General features: G+C 39.2%; 2 protein-coding genes across 2 annotated transcripts in view; both read left to right on the top strand.

Moving 5' to 3' along the window:
• LOC148969338 (protein NLRC3-like) overlaps window positions 1–20,459 on the top strand; it is a 287,825-nt gene that overhangs the window by 161,876 nt on the left and 105,490 nt on the right. The window lies entirely within an intron of this gene.
• The window catches only part of LOC120480880 (NACHT, LRR and PYD domains-containing protein 3), a 246,496-nt gene continuing 228,100 nt past the window's right edge, over window positions 2,064–20,459 (top strand). The window contains exons 1-3 of the mRNA XM_089126986.1: window positions 2,064–2,109; window positions 2,194–2,319; window positions 2,592–2,639. Coding sequence (XP_088983112.1) covers window positions 2,085–2,109; window positions 2,194–2,319; window positions 2,592–2,639 — 199 coding nt within the window. The 5' untranslated portion in view covers window positions 2,064–2,084. The remainder of the gene's footprint in view (window positions 2,110–2,193; window positions 2,320–2,591; window positions 2,640–20,459) is intronic.

Raw genomic sequence — 20,459 nt, 5'->3', positions numbered from 1 at the left:
CCTCCATCTCTCTGCAGACTCTAGTGATCATAGACATGGCCGGTTCGTGAACGAATCTTTCTTTTTAACCGGTTCTTTTCAGTGAATCGGTCGAACCAGTACACTAAATCGGACTGAATCTTTTTTTTTTTTCAACAGTTCGCATCTTGCATCAGTGCTGATCCACAAGTTACTAAAGTTACTCACTTTCAGACATGCCTGACAGTCCCTCCGAATCGAAATAAACCGATATCCCGCAGTATATTTAACTCCAGTAACTCCATCAGTTCACTGAACTGAGACATGTTGGTGCCACTGCTGAGAGAAGTGATGAGCACGAGCAGCTGATACTGCGCAGCCGCGTACTATCGAACGCACAGGTACAGCGGTTCTCGAATCACCAGTACAGAACCGAGAACTGTTTAGACGGAGCTTGTGTGTCATCTTCGTGCCAGTTATTCAGCCAATAAAGTGTAGGCCTATGTATTTCATAGAAAATTGTGTCTAGAATTATATAAATACAAAGGTTTAATTGGCATCTTTTTTCAAACGACCCGACCGGCGCGACCCGAGTATATCATTAAAAACATTTTTGGATGACTCGTAACTGCGGGGAACCGCGGGTGACCAAAGACACCCGCTCATTTTGGATCAACCCGCGCATCACTGATAGGCATATAGCACTTTTGGTGACTTGACCCAGAGGGAGAGGGGGCGAGGGCGAGGGGAATGAAGAGATAAGGGACACATGTTTGGACTGGACAATGTCCTGTGCTCTGTCTTTGCAATCTTCTGTCCGTTTTATTGCTTTACAGTGAGTTTTATCTCAGCTTATGTCTTTAGCAGGAAAATCAGTTCTTACACCTGTTTAGTACATATCATACGGCCCACACACAACAGTAGTGAAAAAGCAACAATACATTAAACTTGGATTGCACTGATTATAACTTGTTACGCCAGAATCACTGCGGACTGACTAAAGATGCTGGATGTCGCTGTGAACTATGAAGCCTGTCTGTTTTTGCCCCAGATGAATCTGTCTGTCAGATTGCAGGTATACATGTCAGATTGACTGTTGCTGCGTCCCAATTCGCTTACTTATACTACGCCCTAAAAGTATGTACTCTTTTTGTGAGGGAAAAGTACATGCTTTGGAGTGTGTAGCAAAAGAGTAGGCAAGCTTTGGGACATACTATCACATCATCTTTAACGGACAGCTCTGTCGCGTGCTGCGTACATCCTGTCACCGTAAACTGCCCTGTCAATCATCTTGTCACAGTTAAAATCCTCCATTCAATCTAATTTTATTTCCTACCGTTTCGGCGAGCACGTTCATCTGCAGTTGTGGGTCTTCATGCTCTCCTCGTGTTTGCAATTTGAATATAATGATGCATTTAAAACGTAATGGCTAAACGTGTCTTTACAAAAGTTCACAATGCTGCTGCAAATGCAATATAATGTGGACAACATTGAATAAATTCATTTTCGTCAGGTTAGATACTGATAATTAATCACTCAAAGAAGCTCTTTATCTAAACCTCTCTACACAACCGCGGGGACTCGCGTGTCCTCCGTATCGACTACGTGTCTGTAGTTTTTTAACACTTTTTACTCGTGTTTGTAGTTCTAACCGAATCCTCGTCCAACGCGCAATGGGTTGTGGGCAATATCAGCCGTTAGAGTGTGCATCGATCTACACTTCGGATTCTGACCGGAAAAAGTAGACCATCCGGGTATCTTTGAAACACTCATTTCAACATACTACAATTTGGGACGTACTAATTCTATTTTCGAATACTATTTAGGACGGATAGTATGCGAATTGGGACGCAGCATTTTTCTTTCTCCAGCACCAGATGTGGAAAAAGTTCACAATGCTGCTGCAAATGCAATATAATGTGGACAACATTGAATAAATTAATTTTCGTCAGGTTAGATACTGATAATTAATCACTCAAAGCTCTTTATCTAAACCTCCCTACACAACCGCGGGGACTCGTGCGTCCTCCGTATCTTTTTTTGTATTTTTGGAAAGTGTCTGATAACATACAATTCATTATAGACATTTGTGTTCTTGTCCAACAGCAGTAAGTCAGTAAAGGACAATGGCTTCTGACAACAAAAAAGGAGGTAAGAGTGATAAAAGAAAATAATATCAGAAATGTTAAAGTTGTGATTTAAGCACTGTAATTAATCTCTCTTTCTGTATTCCAGTCCAGATGAGCAGCAGTGTTGATGTGAAAGCTGAAACAGGAGCAACTGTAAACGCTCCTTTACTCGCTGGAAACACCATCACAGGCCCAGTGACCTTCAACTACAGCTCAAACACTGCGGGAAATGGTAATGTAGTGTATATAATAATGACCATAACACAATTTCTATAATAAAAATATAATATAATTATATAATATAGTAACAGGACTTTCTGAGGCACACTATTAACAATCATCTATGAAATAATGCTTGCTGTGAATCCTATTCATAAGGAAGTTTAGAGTGTAGCCATATTGTTCAGAAATGCTGTAGGTACTTGTCACTTTATTCTTCTGTGTAACTGTATCTATTGTCTCTTTTCGTTTGCATAAATGTTCTCATTTTCTCTTTCCTCACAGAGCCACAAAAAACCTTGGCGAAGGAGAAAACAGAGAAACAATTAAAAGGTGCAACCATCATTTCTTCACTATAGATTTCTTAAAGGATTTAGATATGTCGGATGTATTTTGAATTCAGAGAAATTTCAAAAACTTTTGATAAAGTTGTGGGGCGTTTAATTGACATTTGTAGTTACAGTTAACTTTAGCCCTAACTGTAACCCAACCCTTGACCCAAAAGCTAACTCTAACCCCTATAATCCTAACCCTTCAGCAAACCCATAACTCAGATCATTAACAGTAAATGTGGGAATCGGCCCGAACAAAGTGTAGTCACAGTAAATCCATAGTCTTGTATTAAATGTTAGCACATAATAAAAAGTGTGGCTTAAAAAATAAAGTCTTTTTGCCTGTAATTTAATTTGCTTACGTTATTTTTAAAACAGAGGATTTGCAAAAGTTTTTGCAAAAACACAAAACCAACATGGAGAAGAAAGCTAAATGTATTTCTGAGGGCAACAGGAAAACTACAGCAGATCTCAAAGCGGTTTACACAGAACTGTTCATCACAGAGGGAGATATGGAAAAGGTCAATCAGGAACATGAGGTTCTGAAGATTGATGATGCTTTCAAGAAAAAACAAACACAGGACAAACCAATCAAATGCAATGATATTTTTACTGAATTGAAGAAAACTGATGAGAAAAAGATTGTGCTGACAAAGGGCGTCGCTGGCATTGGAAAAACTGTCTCTGTGCAGAAGTTCATCCTGGACTGGGCTGAAGGAAAAGCCAATCAGAATATAGACTGTGTGTTCCTGCTCCCATTCAGAGAGATTAATTTGATGAAAGATGAAGAGTTCAGTCTCCATAAGCTTCTGCTGGAATTTTATTCTGAACTGGAGAACCTGGAGGAATCAAAGTTATATAAGGGATGCAAGCTAGCATTTATATTTGATGGACTTGACGAGAGTCGGTTGCCTTTGGATTTTGAAAATAATAGATCATTAAACACCGTTGAGAAAGAGTCATCTTTAGATGTGCTGTTTACAAGTCTGGTCAAAGGGACTCTGCTTCCATCAGCTCTCGTCTGGGTGACCTCACGACCAGCAGCAGCCAATCAGATCCCTCCTGAGCATGTGGGTTTGTTCACAGAGGTGAGAGGATTCACTGACCCGCAGAAGGAGGAATACTTCAGAAAGAGATTCCCAGATGAGACTGTGTCCTCCAGAATCATCTCACACATTAAGACGTCTCGTACTCTCTACATCATGTGCCACATTCCCGTCTTCTGCTGGATCACGGCCAAAGTCCTTCACAATATTCTCATCAAGAACAATACAGAGAATATCAGCACAACACTCACTGACATGTACATTCACTTCCTGAAGATACAGATGAGCATGAAGAGCCAGAAGTACGATAGAAAAACAGAAAGACAACATACAAAGCTCTTACAGTCAAACAGAAACATTATATTAAAGTTGGCCAAGCTAGCGTTTGAACAGCTGAAGGAGGAAAACGTTGTGTTCTATGAAAAAGATCTGAAATCATGTGGTATTGATGTGAGTGAAGACTCTGAGTTCACAGGAATGATCGCTGAGATCTTTAAGGAGGAAGACGGACTTCATGAGTCAAAGTTCTTCTGCTTTACACATCTGAGTGTCCAAGAGTTTCTTGCTGCAGTGCATGTGTTCCTCTGTTACCTGAACAAGAACATGCAGGAGCTTCAATTCTTCTTTCATTATCCCAAAAAGGATATCACATTACATGAGCTACTGCAAGAGGCTGTTGATAAAGCCATGGAGAGTAAGAGAGGACATCTGGACCTCTTCCTGCGGTTTCTGATGGGCATTTCACTGGAATCCAGTCAGAAACTGCTCAAAGGCCTGATCACAGACACTGAAGACAAGACAGACACTGAAGACACCACAGAGAGCATCAGACAAACAACTGGATACATTAAAAAAAGACTAGACTGGGGCATCTCAGAGGAAGCTTCAGTCAACCTATTTTACTGCTTACTTGAGCTGAAAGATAATTCATTATATGAGGAAATCCAGAGATACCTCGGTCCAGATGAAGATCCAGGAAGAAAACTCTCCTCTTCAATGTGCACAGTGCTGGTCTACACACTGCTGACGTCAGAGAAGGTGCTGGACGAGTTCGACCCAAAGAGGTTCACTTCATCAGAAGAAGACTACGAGAGACTCATTCCAGCTGTGAGATGCTGCAGAAAAGCCCTGTGAGTAATTACACAATTTCACAACAATTAAAAGATAAAATACAGTTCAGTGAAATATCTGGTCAAGTCAACATACTCAGGTTTTGCTTTCTCATTCGCTGATTCACTGTGTATGAAAAGGTGTCTCATAACTAGAGCATCTTGCAGACACTTTCCCCTGTGTGTCCTGTAGTGTGAATGAACCAGTGATGTTTTCTCTAAACAGACGAGGTAGACAAAGCCTCCTAAAAAACTTCATGACAAAATAATCAACAGAAAAAAATCAGGGTTCACTCAATTTTGTGAAGTACTTTTTCAGTCATTAATATTTAAATAATACCTGCATATCCTCTAGAAAGTTTTATAGTTATCCTCATATAGTTTAAATCATTTTCATTCTTTTGAACTGTTTGTTTCAATTAACAGGTTTAAAATCACTGAAATAAGGTCATAAAACTCACATAAACATTTGTTCACTGGACTTGAACAAAGTCCTCAATTTTCCTTATACAAGATTATTAACCCTAACCTTATGAAAATGAAAAATAACGATGCTTGGAAAGCGATATTTTCAGATAACGTCGTCCTCTGGCGTTTCACATAAAGGAAGACGAGTGGCACAAAAGAATATTTCCAGAGATTTTCCAGTTGTTGTTTTTTATAAACTGTCACTTTCATAAAAAAATTAAAAATAATTAAAAACCTAAAAAAAAAACGTGTAGCCTCAGAATAAACAATAGTTTTAATGGCGAGGGCTTAGGCCGGAGACACACTGGCTGCGTGGCGAAAGCGTCTCGTAAGTGTGGCTTGTCCGTTTTTATTTCGGCTCCCATGTTAACAGATTAGTAGCCTGACTTCGTCATACTCATATTGCTGTCGGAATACGAGTCTGAAACTCCTCCGTATGGCTTTGATTATGAGGCGTGTCTTAACTGAACCAGGAAAAAAAACAACTCTGCACTCAATTGGATAATCGGTAAACCTACAACCAATCAGAGCAACGCAGTAAGTCAGCTACTTTGCATGGAGTTGTCAACTACAGAACTTAATCAGGGTGGCTACAGGTATAACCAATTTAAATTTAAGACTTTTTAATACCACTTCTAAATTAAATTTAAGACCAAACTTACGATGGAAATATAAATTAAAACTGAAAATACACAGTAATATTTCCAAGTAAACACACTGTCTGTTCAAAAATATGGTGAAATGACAATAACCAATTGTCAATTGCGTACGTGCGGTCGCCTGTGGTGAAGTACAGTGGAGTGAAAAGAAATATAGAAGGCATTTTTATAAATGTCTTAAGCCTTGTATGTTTTAAATAATAAAGTATATTAATAAAGGCTTAGATTTAATTTACTAAAGTCATTTAACCAGTTTATTTATAGTGTACTGATAATAGTTTCATATAATTCGTTTGTTAATTAAACAAATAAAAATATAGAAAAAAAAGACTGAGATATGTTTGGTTATTGTACCTTTTAATTAATAAATTAAAATTAATTTGCTATATTTCAGATCAATATATTTATTTTCCTTAATTTTAATTAACCCTAACTTTATTCTCATCATAAGAATTATAAATAATTGATTTCCGTATAAAATGATACTACAAACACTTAAAAATAAACAGATTAGTGCCCTGTTTTGAGGACAAGAAATGAAAACCAATGCGATATGATGAATGTCCAAAAGATGGAACTCTGTAACGGCCACCTAGTGTTCAGTAGTGTTCATGACATGTTGATATGCCTTTAAGATGACTTCTTCTATGGCGTTCGTTATTGTATGCGTGATGTTATGTGAGCGTGCACGCGCAGTGAGATTGAGAATGCTCGCGCAAAGAGGAAGATGACCGATCTATCGCGGGTTTGTTTTATTATAATGCGTTTACTTCCACTTTGATTTGTAGAGTTTTACAGAGTGTTTTCTTTAACTTGTTAACATCCGCTCTTTCGACATGTATGTGAAGAGTGTGCTTAACTGAAAGAAAGCAACTATAAAAGGACTCGTGGAACTACCAGTTCGTTTGTACTGTCTTTCCTATTCTTCATCTGGGCAGACTTCAAACTCTGACAGATGTTACAACACACAGACAGGGGTTGGATAAATATGTTTTGCTTTTAAAACTGTGTTTTAATGCGAGTATAGGCCTACACAAATATAAGTAAACACTTTGCAGACTGAATGTTGTCCTGTATGAACAAAATGACGGATGTTTTTCATGTCTCCACTGTTTGATCGCACCCGCGTGTCTCTAACACAGGTTACGTTACCTTGTAGAAAATATTGGACCTGGCTGGCAGAACGATTGCCTTTGCCTGCATCTTTGCGGTGACATGACAAACATATTTAAGACCTATCCAATCTGAATTTAAGACAATTTAATACTTTTTAAGGCCTTATTTTTAAGAAAATTGATTTAAGACTTTTTAATACTTTTTAATCATGTAGGAAGGACGGCAAAAATATCTTTCCGATCGACAAATGCCTTGATTGCAGTTCTCTGTTTGTCTATTAAAATGAATGCGCTGTTGATTTATTTTACAAAAGATGCGACAGCGGAATCTACACATCTCAATTCTCCAGCTGCAGTCATCTTTGACAAGCGCTCTTTGATAACGTGATGATTACGTCCCTGCAGATCATCTGTCCATCATCGTATAAAGCCCGCCCTGGCAATTTGATTGGCCCGATCATTTTTTTACTGATCATAATTATTCCTCAATGACAATCGAGTCCAGACCGAACTTCCCGGCTAAAAAATGTTGTGGGCGGAGTTCGGGCTGGCATCCATACTAACAGATTAGAGGTGTGTTCAACATCGCCTGCGGCTGGATGCAACCGATCAGCGAGAACAGCCGCGTGCAGGCGGGGAGGAGCTGCAAACGGAGACGTGAAGTCGGACAATTTCTGGTTCCCGTAGTGACGGCTCACGTGGTGTTTGCATGCTTATACCACAGCTGAAGTGAAATAAATGCAACACTTGCCAAATAAACAGATATTTCAGACACATTTTCATTCAATACTTTACTGCTTCATACAGCATCTGTTTGAACTAGAATAAAGTTCAAAATAAGCCTATAATCAATGACGTGGAATCAACGTTTTTTAATCAGTTTTATTTTGTTAAACATGATAAACATGACACAATATAACATTGCGACTACATGAAAAGACTGTTTACTGTTATAAAAAACTGATTTGTGAGCTTAAGTGGAACTAAAGGTGTGAGAATAAACAGGAAACGCACGTGATCGTTGTCATGCGGTGAATCCGGCGAATCGTGGAACAGCTGTGACATCAGAGCTCATGCAGCCGCTCTTGAGAAGCGATACATGATACATGAAGATACATGAAGTGATACATGAAGTATCGCTCTCGCGGTACTTTGATGGCATACATCACAGTCACGTGGAGTCAGCGCTGCATCAAGTCGGACAAAATTTCTAACTGGCATGCACTGTTTCAAGTCAGCCGCCGATCAGTCTGCACAGAGCTGCATAAAGTCGAACAAGCCTTAGAGCTTGCACACTGCCTGCGTGACACGCGCGTCTCAGGCGTGGGAAACGCGTGCATGCTAGAAATGGAACCGACGCCTATTTTTCACGCGACACGCAAGCGTGTTGGAAGCGTTTCCAGGCAAAAAAACAATAGGAAACAATGTGTCATTTTGTAGTGATGGGCAGATCGAGGCTTCGTGAAGCAATGAAACAGTTGAAGCAAATGTGCTATATTGTTTCAAGGCTTTGAATCAATCCGACACCCGTCTCCATGGCGACACCTAGTGGTCAATTGCAGGTGTTCATCTGAAACAACGAACCATTTAAAAATGTGTTGTTTTTTATTATTGTATTTTTTAATATATGATGCTTGTAACCTGTAGTCTCTTCACATTGCATAATGTTATTTTGGTCATGAAAAATGAATATTAATAAAACAAATCAAGCCACAATGTCTCTCTTTCTTTAAAAATATGAATTGAATTTTATTTAAAAATATGAATTTCTCTGCTGTTCTTTCTATTAATCTGTCTATATATATATATATATATATAGGGGGAGGGGGTCTTTTCATCAAAAACACGCCTGTCACGAACAGTTACAGTGGCGTAGATCATAGAGCGTATAGTTCTTGAAAGAGAAATTGATGCGCTTGGGTTCGAGCCTAGCTTTTGCAGAACATATGAGATGTAAAAAGTATAAACTAACATGGTCTCTAGCGTTATATGTTGCCAATGAACTAAAATTGAAACCATTATATGGCTTTTTGCCTTCATAAAACAGCACAAGACTTTAGGAATAGGCATTCTGTGTGCACTTTGCTCACGCTATGGTTATGTGTGATCTTTCCCGACCGACCTATCAATCAAACCCTGATTCGGCAGAGCACTCCACCTGATGAAACACTTAGAAGCTTCATTTAGCCGTAGTCACGTGACGTGGGTGTTTTGAATCACGCTTCGGATCAGTGTTTCGAATCATCTGTGCTTCGGGATCTCGCAAAGCTTCGGAACGTCTATTTCGCGCCAGCCATCCCTATCATTTTGTACATGAATACATATGAATAAATTACATTTTGATGTTTGAAAGTCTAGGTTTTGACAAACATTCAGATATCAATGTAATTTAAACAAACAATAATAATAATAATTATCAGTTTTCAAATATTGCCATTATTTTTGCCTATATATAATTTCATGTCATTTTTATTTTTTAAACAATTGAGTCCTGGTGTCCACTACAGAGAACATAGCATAACATAAACATATCTTTTCTTTTTTTTTCATTTGTTTCTTATGCTCATAACAATGTGATTACATGAAGAAGAAAAAAACTTTTGAAAAAAAAATGAAGTTCTGGGGCTCACGAGAATATAAAGATACGTTAGACTAGAATAACAACATGTATGTCTTCGGATAACGGTCCAACATCAGGCTAAATATAGGCTCTTTAAAGCTACACAAAATTTAAAAAAATGTTATTGAAGTAAACAGACAGCCTGAGCCAACTTCCATATTTTTCAGATTTTGGAAGATGTGTGATAACAGTTGAAATTGTTGTCGTAAAGGCAAGAGCAACACACCGCAAATCCAAATGTAGACTGTCCCTCTATGTCACCTAGCAGCAGCAGCGCTTCTGGTCAGACACACTTCTGGTGTGCAAAGACAGAAAACGCGATGCAGCCGCCACACAGCTGACACGCTACAGAAACACCACGCTCACGCCACGCAGCCAGTGTGTCTCCGGCCTTAGTTAGGCTGACCTGCGAGTTTACGCACCACAGGTTTCAGAATCGACAAAAAGCCACATCATCTTTCCAAACACTCAATGCCAGTGCGGCACACACACTGTGTGGATGCATGGACTGAATATAACATTAGGAAGGAGGATGGCTAACACCCAGAATGCTTTGAGTGAAGGGCATGTAAAAGCTTTTCGGGAAAATAGGAAATACATGCGAGCAGTTGTTGAATCATTGTGAAAATTGCAGAAAAAGGTCACAGAGAAGCGGAGACTTCTGTCACCCGAGGCAACTTTATCGAGGTGTTGCGTCTTATCGGCAAGTTTGACAACGCCGTTGGAGAAAAACACTTGAAAATACCCAAAATGCAAAATACACACACCATGATGTACAAAACGTTAATTGAATTAATGGGGAATATGGACCAAATAAGTGGCGAGATTGAAGAGGCTTTACGCCGGTTTCACACTGCGCGCGTCAGCAGCGTTTGTTTCGCGCGAGATAGACTTGACCCTTCGCCACCAAAACATTTAAAGTACTTTAAAGTACTTTGTGATAATCTAAATCTTTTTCAATTAGTAGATTCACCAACTAGGCCTAACATAAAATCTATGGAAAAATCAACTTTAATAGATCTTATCATTACAAATGTTCCACATAAATACTCGTCAGTTTCTGTATTCGCTAACGATATCAGTGATCACTGTGTCGTGGCAGTAGTCAGAAATATGAAATTACCTCAGCAAAACCCAAAAATTATTACGAGGCGTTTTATGAAATATTTTTATGAACAATCATTCTTACACGATCTCGCTCAAATTGATTGGGATAAAATTGTCTTAATTCCGGATGTTGACTGCGCATGGGAGCAGTTTTATGATAATTTTATGTTAATTGTCAATAAGCATGCCCCCATGAAAAAATTCAGAGTCAAAAATCGTGATAATCCGTGGTTCTCGACTGCCTTACGTGATCTCATTCAAGAGCGGGATGTCGCATGGGCAAAGGCCAGACAAACAAATTTAAGCTCTGATAGGCTGCATGTTACGAGCCCCCTAAATGAATTTAAACGGGGACATCCTAACATATAAGAAACCACAAAAACGTTCGTTGACAATATAAAAGTAATTTATTGTCAGTGGTTAACAAGAATGACAGGTAGGACGGTAACAAAGTCTGGTGGTAAAATAAACATAAAGCAAACAGAAAGAAAAACCCTGCTTACTGATATCTACCGGATCCAACACTCTTGTCTGCCTCCCGTTCAAAACAAAGACAAGTTCTCGGTGAGTCTTCCGGGTCCACTGACTGCTGCTCTAAAATAATCTTAGACTAAACAAGTGAAAAACCCGTCACCAATACCACCAACTCAAAACAAAAATAAACGACTTCGTCATAACACCCACACAAATGTCAGGACAGGTACTGGGGTTAATGCATGGTCTGTTTACACCGATCCGACACCATCTAGCTCACAGGCAACATTGGCCGAGCCCATGGGAGCTTTTTGGTACCGCATCCGCTCCGACATGAGCAACCACGGCGAGGAGGGAACATGGGAGAGAGCACGGCGTCCGACCGCACCAGAGGGAGAGCGAGATCTAAACCCAGTGAGAGAGAGAGAGCGAATGTGAATCTCCGTCCTTTTAAAACAGTCGGCCCCGCCCACTCGCAAACCGGGGAGGCGTCACGTGACCTATAAGGCAGGAAACAGAAAACAACAAAACGAACAAGAACAACACAAACAGTGTCCCCAACGTAAAACCACGTAACACTGCATTTTAGGCAGCTTCGAAATAAATGCACGGTGGCGACCAGAAAGGCTAAATCAGATTATTTCCTTGATAAAACCACAATAAATGGAACCAATTCTGGGAAGTTTTGGAGAAATATTAAGTACTTAACTGGTAGTAAAACTACAAACCTTCCTTCTAGTATAATTAAAGACTCCATTAAAATTGTAGACAAAAAACAAATGCTTAATAGTTTTAATAAAAATTTTATTGCATCAGGGTCTTTATTTGAAACAAATAATTATATTAATTCAAATGTAGATTTCCTTGAAGCAGAGCGTAATTTATGGCAAAGTGAATTTGCTTTTAAACAAATTAGTTGCTCTGACGTTTGTTCTGTTTTAAAAGAATTAGATGTGAATAAATCGCCAGGTCCTGATCATATTGCCCCACTGTTTTTAAAACTAGCGGCTGATCTTATTTCTCCTTCACTGACGCATTTGTTTAACCTTTCTTTATCAACAAACAAAATTCCACGGATTTGGAAGTCAGCATTTGTTGTTCCTCTGTCCAAGGGGGGTGATCCTTCTCAATTGGACAATTATAGACCTATATCTAAACTCTGTATTATTTCGAAAATATTGGAAAAATTAGTGAGTGAGCAACTGACACAGTATCTAAACACTAATAATATTTTGTCTACTAACCAATCCGGATTTCGCAAAGGCTACAGTACGTGTACAGCTGTTTTGAAAGTCTTAAATGATATAGTGGAGTCCTTAGATGATAAGAAACACTGTGCATGTCTTTTTATTGATCTATCAAAGGCCTTTGACACTGTGAATTATGATGTGTTACTAAGAAGACTTCGATCAGTAGGACTATCGGAAACTGTTATTTTATGGTTTAATTCTTATCTAAAGGGAAGGACCCAATGTGTTCAGGCGGAAGGTTTTCAGTCAGATCCACTGGAGGTCGTTAAGGGAGTCCCTCAAGGATCTGTTCTAGGTCCATTATTATTTAGCACATATATAAATTGTTTGGATTTTAATATTGAAAATACAAGGTTTCACTTTCATGCAGACGATACAATTATATATTGTTCAGATCCATCTAGATCCAAACAACAATCTGTGGCTCTCTTACAGTCTGCTTTCGATATAATACAAAAATGAGAAAAAAAACAAATGTATGTTATTCTCAAACTCTAAAATCTCTACTGAGAATTCAATCTCTCTTTTGACTTTTCAGGGTAATCTGATTACATCAGTATCCGAGTACAAATACCTTGGTATCATTATCAATAACACATTACGTTTTGGGTCGCATATTAATTATCTGAGGCAAAAACTTAAGAAAAAATTAGGATTTTATTTTAGAAACAAATCATGTTTTTCATTTAATGTGAGAAAGAAACTTGTGTCTGCTACCTTTTTATCAGTTCTTGACTATGTGGATGTAGTATATCAGCACGCCCCCTCTTACCTCCTTGTCTCCCTGGATGCTCTGTACCATGGTGCTTTGAGATTTATAACTGGATGCAGATTTTCGACACACCATTGTGACCTATACAAAATGGTTGGTTGGTCGTCGTTGAGCATTAGAAGGAAAAAGCACTGGTATCAATTGATTTACAAAGCTATACTGGGTTATTTACCCCCTTATCTTTGTTGTCTTATTAAACAGAAGTCACCTGGTAGTTATTCATTACGTTCTAAATCGATCTACAATTTGCGTGTGCCTTTTGTCAGAACCGAGATGGGTAAAACCTCTTTTAAATATGCCGCAGCATCGGATTGGAATCTTCTCCAGACTGAGATGAAGCTAAAAGAAATAGTATCTTGTGGTCAATTTAAATATTTATTAGATAACCATCAGAGTAAATTAACTGTGTGTAAATGTTTGTAACTAGGTGCATTTTTTTTTTTTTTTGTAATGAGATTTGTTTATGTCTGTGTGTTGTAACTTTGATGTTAAATGTCCATGTAAACTAAGCTGCTTATCTTGGCCAGGACACTCCCGAAAAAGAGATTTTAATCTCAGTGAGTCTTTTTCCTGGTAAAATAAAGGTAAATAAATAAAATTTTTCTAAGACCCTCCAAAATGATTGTGAAAAAGACATGACCCTCCCCGATCATGTACTGATTACTTCTGTACTGGACTGCGCTTGGCAAAGATGTTTAGATATCTCTATGCCTAGTAGACCTACACCAGGCATTCATTAAAGAAATAGTATCTTGTGGTCAATTTAAATATTTATTAGATAACCATCAGAGTAAATTAACTGTGTGTAAATGTTTGTAACTAGGTGCATTTTTTTTTTTTTTTGTAATGAGATTTGTTTATGTCTGTGTGTTGTAACTTTGATGTTAAATGTCCATGTAAACTAAGCTGCTTATCTTGGCCAGGACACTCCCGAAAAAGAGATTTTAATCTCAGTGAGTCTTTTTCCTGGTAAAATAAAGGTAAATAAATAAAATTTTTCTAAGACCCTCCAAAATGATTGTGAAAAAGACATGACCCTCCCCGATCATGTACTGATTACTTCTGTACTGGACTGCGCTTGGCAAAGATGTTTAGATATCTCTATGCCTAGTAGACCTACACCAGGCATTCATTAAAAAGGGTCCTGTACAGGGCTGTACAGTGCGACATATATCTACCAAAAGATTGGTCTGTGCGCTGAATAAATGTACCACTGCAGCACACGTGAGATACAGTTTTATAAACTCTGTTACTTGTGTTTGTTCTCAGACATGATAACAGATGTTTTATACTTGTGCTAATGCGATATCATGATTTTTGATCATGGATCATTTAATAGATGATAAACAAACTCATAGTAGGGCGAATCATCCTGGTAGTAAAGCTTGGGGGGGACACTGCTGGAAAAAACAGCAATGCAAGTCTTAAGCCCTTCACACCGCCAGCGATTTTGTCGCTCTGTGTCGCTAGGCTCTGTACTGTGATGTCGCTTGTGGGCGTTTGTAGTGCTGTCGCTCTTGTGTTATTGGTAGACTGCACGTCTGGCCATATCTATACAAAAGACCATCACAAGTGATATATAATTTTAATTTGACTGGGAATAAATGACTTTTAAGGCTAAAAAGAAACCATATGCTGTTGGGAGAGTGTTTTCTCCACAGCTGTGTTCAGTGGATTAAATCATTTACTAGATCAACGATCGATCAATGAACAAATTAAACTCACTCATACGGTCACAAATTATAAAAACGTCATTCGAATTTGACAAATAATCAATTTTCTTGTCCCTAATAGTCAATGTAATGCAGGGGAAATTGTAAAATGAACTGCAGCAGTGCTAACGTGCATCATATAATTACAACACTCGAACTATAACGTTAAATGCATGAATTAAACTCACTGTCGACAGTTTCTTTTCCATGCATCATTTTATTATCCATGTATGTGGTTACAGTCAAATCATATAAAACAGTGAAATCGTCCTCAAACTCTTTCTTTCTGTCTTGCCTGCACTGCATTCGAGACGGTGACGTGAGCTGAGCTCCACTGAAAGTCTTCTTTCCTATTGGTTGTCGCTCGCGAATATCGCTTCTCATTTGCATAAAGTTGAAAATTCTCAACTTTTGTCGCTTGTCTCTTGTCGCTTGACACGCCCACATTCTGTCGCCAACGGTCACTGTCGCTCGTGTCGCCGGATGTCGCCAGCGCTCCATTGAAATGAATGGGATCTTGTCGCTTTGTCGCTGCGTGTCGCTGGCGGTGTGAACGGGGCTTTAGAGGAACGCCTCTGACAAATCTCACGAGAATCACAACATGCTTTACGGCAACGACGTCACACACATCAACAACAACATATGAAGCATGAAGACACTTGCGCAGATTTCAGACGTGATACTCGACGATGGAAAAAGCAAAGAAAACGCGGTCGGTAGAGAATGAGCCTCTTTGCTCAACCCGTAAATTAATGCATCGATCCGCAAGTTTTGTTTGAGTTCTTTAATGGTCTAGTGGTAGATCTTTTGTGTCAGAGGTTACAGGTTATACGTGTTTTTCTCTCTCATCAAAACTGAATATTTTCATCAGTGGTTACAGTCTATATCAAGCAGGGACATGTTTGTGTGCATTTTATTTTGTGATTTCACTGGAATGAATAAAGAGTCTCCGCAACTGTGATAGATTGAAGAGCGCGTCTGAGTGAAGACTACGCGCGTGCCACCACGAGAGACACAATGTATCCATGACACTGATAGCAGCATATTTAATGACAAAAATGCACACTATGCAAGATTTGTACCTTAATATAACAGCTTTAAATGGGTATCAGGCTGTGAGTGCAGAGATGCTCTGCGTGAGTGGTATTTACGACAGTGACATTAAATACAAGTACTCCACTGCGACTCTAGGGGTCGCTGTTTGACAAAAACTGATTTCCTGCATAGTGTGCCTTTAAGTCCCAAAACTGTAAAACTCGACGTACATTCACATCACAAGTTAATACAGCGTTAGAATTACACACAGGACACTGCACGTATTCGCAATCAGAAAAGTTCATTATTTGCTCATGCTTTAAAGCTTTGCCGGGTAAACATTTTATTGGCGTTCTGTTCTGACATGATGCACTTTTTCTAAACACGTACTGAAGCGTGCGTGCACTGTCAAACAGCGCCGAACTGGATTTTATCTTTTGCGTCTGATTTTTGTTGGGTCAGACCCATCTGATAGCGATAGGGGGCGAGACAGAGAGAGCTACATGGAAAAATATGCACCAAACAAGCCACCCTATTTTCCTTCGGTGGTCCTTTCCATAAATATCGAACGGTCCCTTATAGGGATGGGAATTGAGAACCGGTTCCACTCGAGAACCGGTTCTAAGTTTTACGATCCATCAATATTGTATGCCCTGGACGTTAACGATTCCTCTTATCGATGCTCCTGCTCTGACTCAACCATAGCATGTAGGGAATAGACTGCGAACTCACAACTGTCCCTGTTGTATTTTTTCACATCTGTCCCAAGCGAATTTTTGTACCGCCAAAGCCTTATTTGATCGGTGAGTAAAACTGTCTCTCTCTGTAGTGATGAACCGCTGCGCTTGTGACAGCGCGCATGTTAAACTGAACGAGCAGGGAGAGAGTGCGCGCGCTTCACCGTCTCAAAACTAAGCGCTGTCTTGCTCTCTCTCTCTCCCTCGCACATATTAATCAAAATAATCGACACGATGGTAAGGTCAGGAGACTAAAGTTTCATGTGGAGCATTCTGTGATTTGTTTTTCCAGAATTACCGCTGGCCGTGAATTGTGCTAAAATAGGCCTCCATTGCCTTATCTTCTCTTAAAAGCGTTCCGCACATTCACCTGACATAAGCCACACTTCAAATAAACGGAAAAAACGATCCAGGGATGAAATGTTTTCTTTGATGACACACATCTTGTGGGATGTCCCAACCGCCGGGATAATCACACAACGCGCACACGTCCGATGATGACACGTTCAATTCCCGAACTTATGACTCATTTGAACCGATTCGTTTTAATGAATGGTTAGATCTTCCAACACTGAACTCACGAGACTTATGATCGTTGAATAACTAACCGTAAAACTTTTTAATAAGGTTCCATTTATTACATAAATAACATAAAAAGTACAGTTTGCTTAGTCAAGTGTAAGGTTTAAAACAAATAAAACCACTTGTTTTCCCCCCTGAAAAAGCATATGACTACTTTTTCCCCACACAGTGCTATCAGGGATCGATAAGAGAATCGTTAAAGAATCGAATCGATAAGCAGAATCGTTAGTGGCATTGATATCGATAAAATCTTATCAATTCTCATCCCTAGTCCCTTTGTTTGTTCAGGTGTATTTGATAAGGGTTTGAGCTAAACTCGGCCAGAAAGTGGATCTCAAGGGGCTGAGCTGAGAACCCCTGTTATAAACCCTACATGAAAAACACATTAATATTGCTGTTTGTTTTGTTCTCCACACAGGTTACATAGCTGTAAACTCACCGTTCAATCTTGTAGGAGTTTATCTTCAGTTCTTCAATCCTCAAAAGTCCTGAGAGAGCTGGACCTGAGTAACAATGACCTGCAGGATTCAGGAGTGAAGCTGCTTTCTGATGGACTGAAGAGCCCAAACTGTCAGCTACAGATACTGAGGTCTGAACTCAAATACTTGCAATTGATTTTTATCTTGCATTATTTATGTAAAAATCACTCAGCTAAGATTTATTCTGTATGCAATTATATTGTGCTTTTCTTGTTCAGATGTACCATGTGTAATTTCACTGCTCAGTCTTGTGGGAGTTTATCTTCAGTTCTTCAATCCTCAAACACCGTCCTGAGAGAGCTGAACCTGAGTAACAATGACCTGCAGGATTCAGGAGTGAAGCTTCTTTCTGATGGACTGAAGAGTCCAAACTGTCAGCTACAGATACTGAGGTCTGAACTCAAATACTTGCATTTGATTTTATCTTGCATTAATTATGTAAAAATCACTCTGCTAAGATTTATTCTGTATGCAATTACATTGTGCTTTTCTTGTTCAGATGTGCCATGTGTAATTTCACTGCTCAGTCCTGTGAGAGTTTATCTTCAGTTTGACTTCAGTTACAACAGAGGATATAATGGGGATAAAGGAGAATTAATTTGTTACATTTATATAACACTTTTCTAGGTGCTGTCTATGAAGTAATATATCTAATAGACCAACGCTACTTTTGTGTCATCGAAGGGTAACGCCCCTTTTTGGGGGAAGACAAACTGATTCCCCTGAGAACAGAACTCGCTCTAGATCGGCAAAGTTTCTTGATAACAAAAATGGCACAGACATACACACTCTCTTTGCCGGCAGAGGACCGTGAGCGGTATTTAAAGAAACTACTGGATATGGGGTTACAGAGGTGTCCCTTTGAAATAGTTGAAAACTGGATTAATGACCCCACGCAGTGGCCAAATATAGGGCTGAAACGATTCCTCGAGTTACTCGATTACAAAAATTCCTCGAGGCAAAAAATCTGCCTCGAAGCCTCGTTAAATTCCTATGACGCGCACTTTACGCGCACGCAGGGATCTGATTGTTTCACACGGACCGTTATTCAGGAAGCACACCATAATGTATGATACATTTGACTTCATAAATGGCAGAGAATGTCTAAAGTTTGGGATCATTATATGTTTATAAAGGGAGAGAACAAGATGCAATGTGTCTGCAAAGTATACCTGGCAGGGCTGCCAACTCTCACGCATTCAGCGTGAGACTTGCGCAATTCGATTTCTCACGCTGAAGTGTCAATCCCTTCGGTCAAATGCCTGAAAGATGAGTTCGTCTATAGATCTACCTGTTGAGCCACAAGTGATTTAGTTTTTCCGCCGTGGTTTAGACTAGTTTTACCGGCGCATATTAATTCGCAAGTTAAAATATCCTGTAATCTAGTGCGAGCGCGCATGCGAGATGTTGAGCTCCTAACCGCGGCTCGCGCACGACGGCAAAGAGGTAAGCGAGCGCGTGCACCCATGTCTCTCTCACGCGCCAGTCAGACCAATTGCGGCAATTCATCATATGCTTAAACTTTTATGTAGCCACGCAACAAAAATTTCAGCATACATTAACCGGGACTGTGATGGAGGAGCAAATATTGTGAGACACACACACACACACACACTCTGATGTTTGTCTTGAGATTACAGTTGAAAAAGTCTGATTCTTATTTATAATTGTATTATTTCCATTTATTTTTTTTTTTATAAATTGTACACATTTGTGTGCCTGTTTGGGTTGATATTTTATATTAATTTATTTTTGTTTCCAGGTGGGAAACAAACAACCAAACAACACAAACAAATTATCCGATTACTCGATTAATCGAATCGATTAAGTGCTAGATTAATCGATTACAAAAAGAATCGATAGCTGCAGCCCTAGCCAAATATGGACTATTCAGACATCTCCCACTATCTCATGGAATCACCAAGTAAGTAGCCTATTTTTTTGTCATTAACACACTCACAGTATGACAAACTAGACGATGAGGCCATATCACTTGGACCATATTTAACTTGATTCAAGCTATTGACATAGTTTTGTTGTTGACTAGCTATACTAGTTAGAAAGACGACTCTGCTAGCTGCTACATGATTAGCTCAGTGCCGTACACTCTAAACCTTTTTACAATTTTCAAAGTCCTAGCACTTTCTAGACACAAGCAGAAACCAGCCAAGTCCACTTTAGTTTTTTTAGTAAATTCAGTTAACAGCCAAGGTAGCGTGCCTAGTGAGAGCTAATCACATAACGTTAGCTGCTAGCAGCTTCGTCTTTCTAACTAGTATAGCTAGTCGACAACAAAACTATGACGCCATGTCATTTGGATCATATTTAACTTGATTTAAGCTATTGACATAGTCTAGTTTGTCATACTTTGAGTGTGTAATGACAAAAAATAGGCTACTTGGTGATTCCACGAGATAGTGGGAGATGTCTGAATAGTCCATATCTGGCCACTGCGTGGGGTCATTAATCCACTTTTCGACCGTTTCAAAGGGACACCTCTGTGTTGTGGCAAAAAACAGTTTAACTAACAAACAGCATCATAGTAAGAGACATTAGATTCAAATTGTACTTCAAAAGATGTTTATTCTTTTAAAGGAGGCTTGTTCACAAAAATACAGCGACAGCTACCTCGCGATAGGAAAACAGACCTAAATGA

The sequence above is a fragment of the Pimephales promelas genome, chromosome 24, assembly GCF_988280905.1.
Source record: "Pimephales promelas chromosome 24, fPimPro1.hap1.1, whole genome shotgun sequence".
Lineage (NCBI taxonomy): Eukaryota > Metazoa > Chordata > Actinopteri > Cypriniformes > Leuciscidae > Pimephales > Pimephales promelas.
This window is presented reverse-complemented; position numbering and strand designations above follow the sequence as displayed.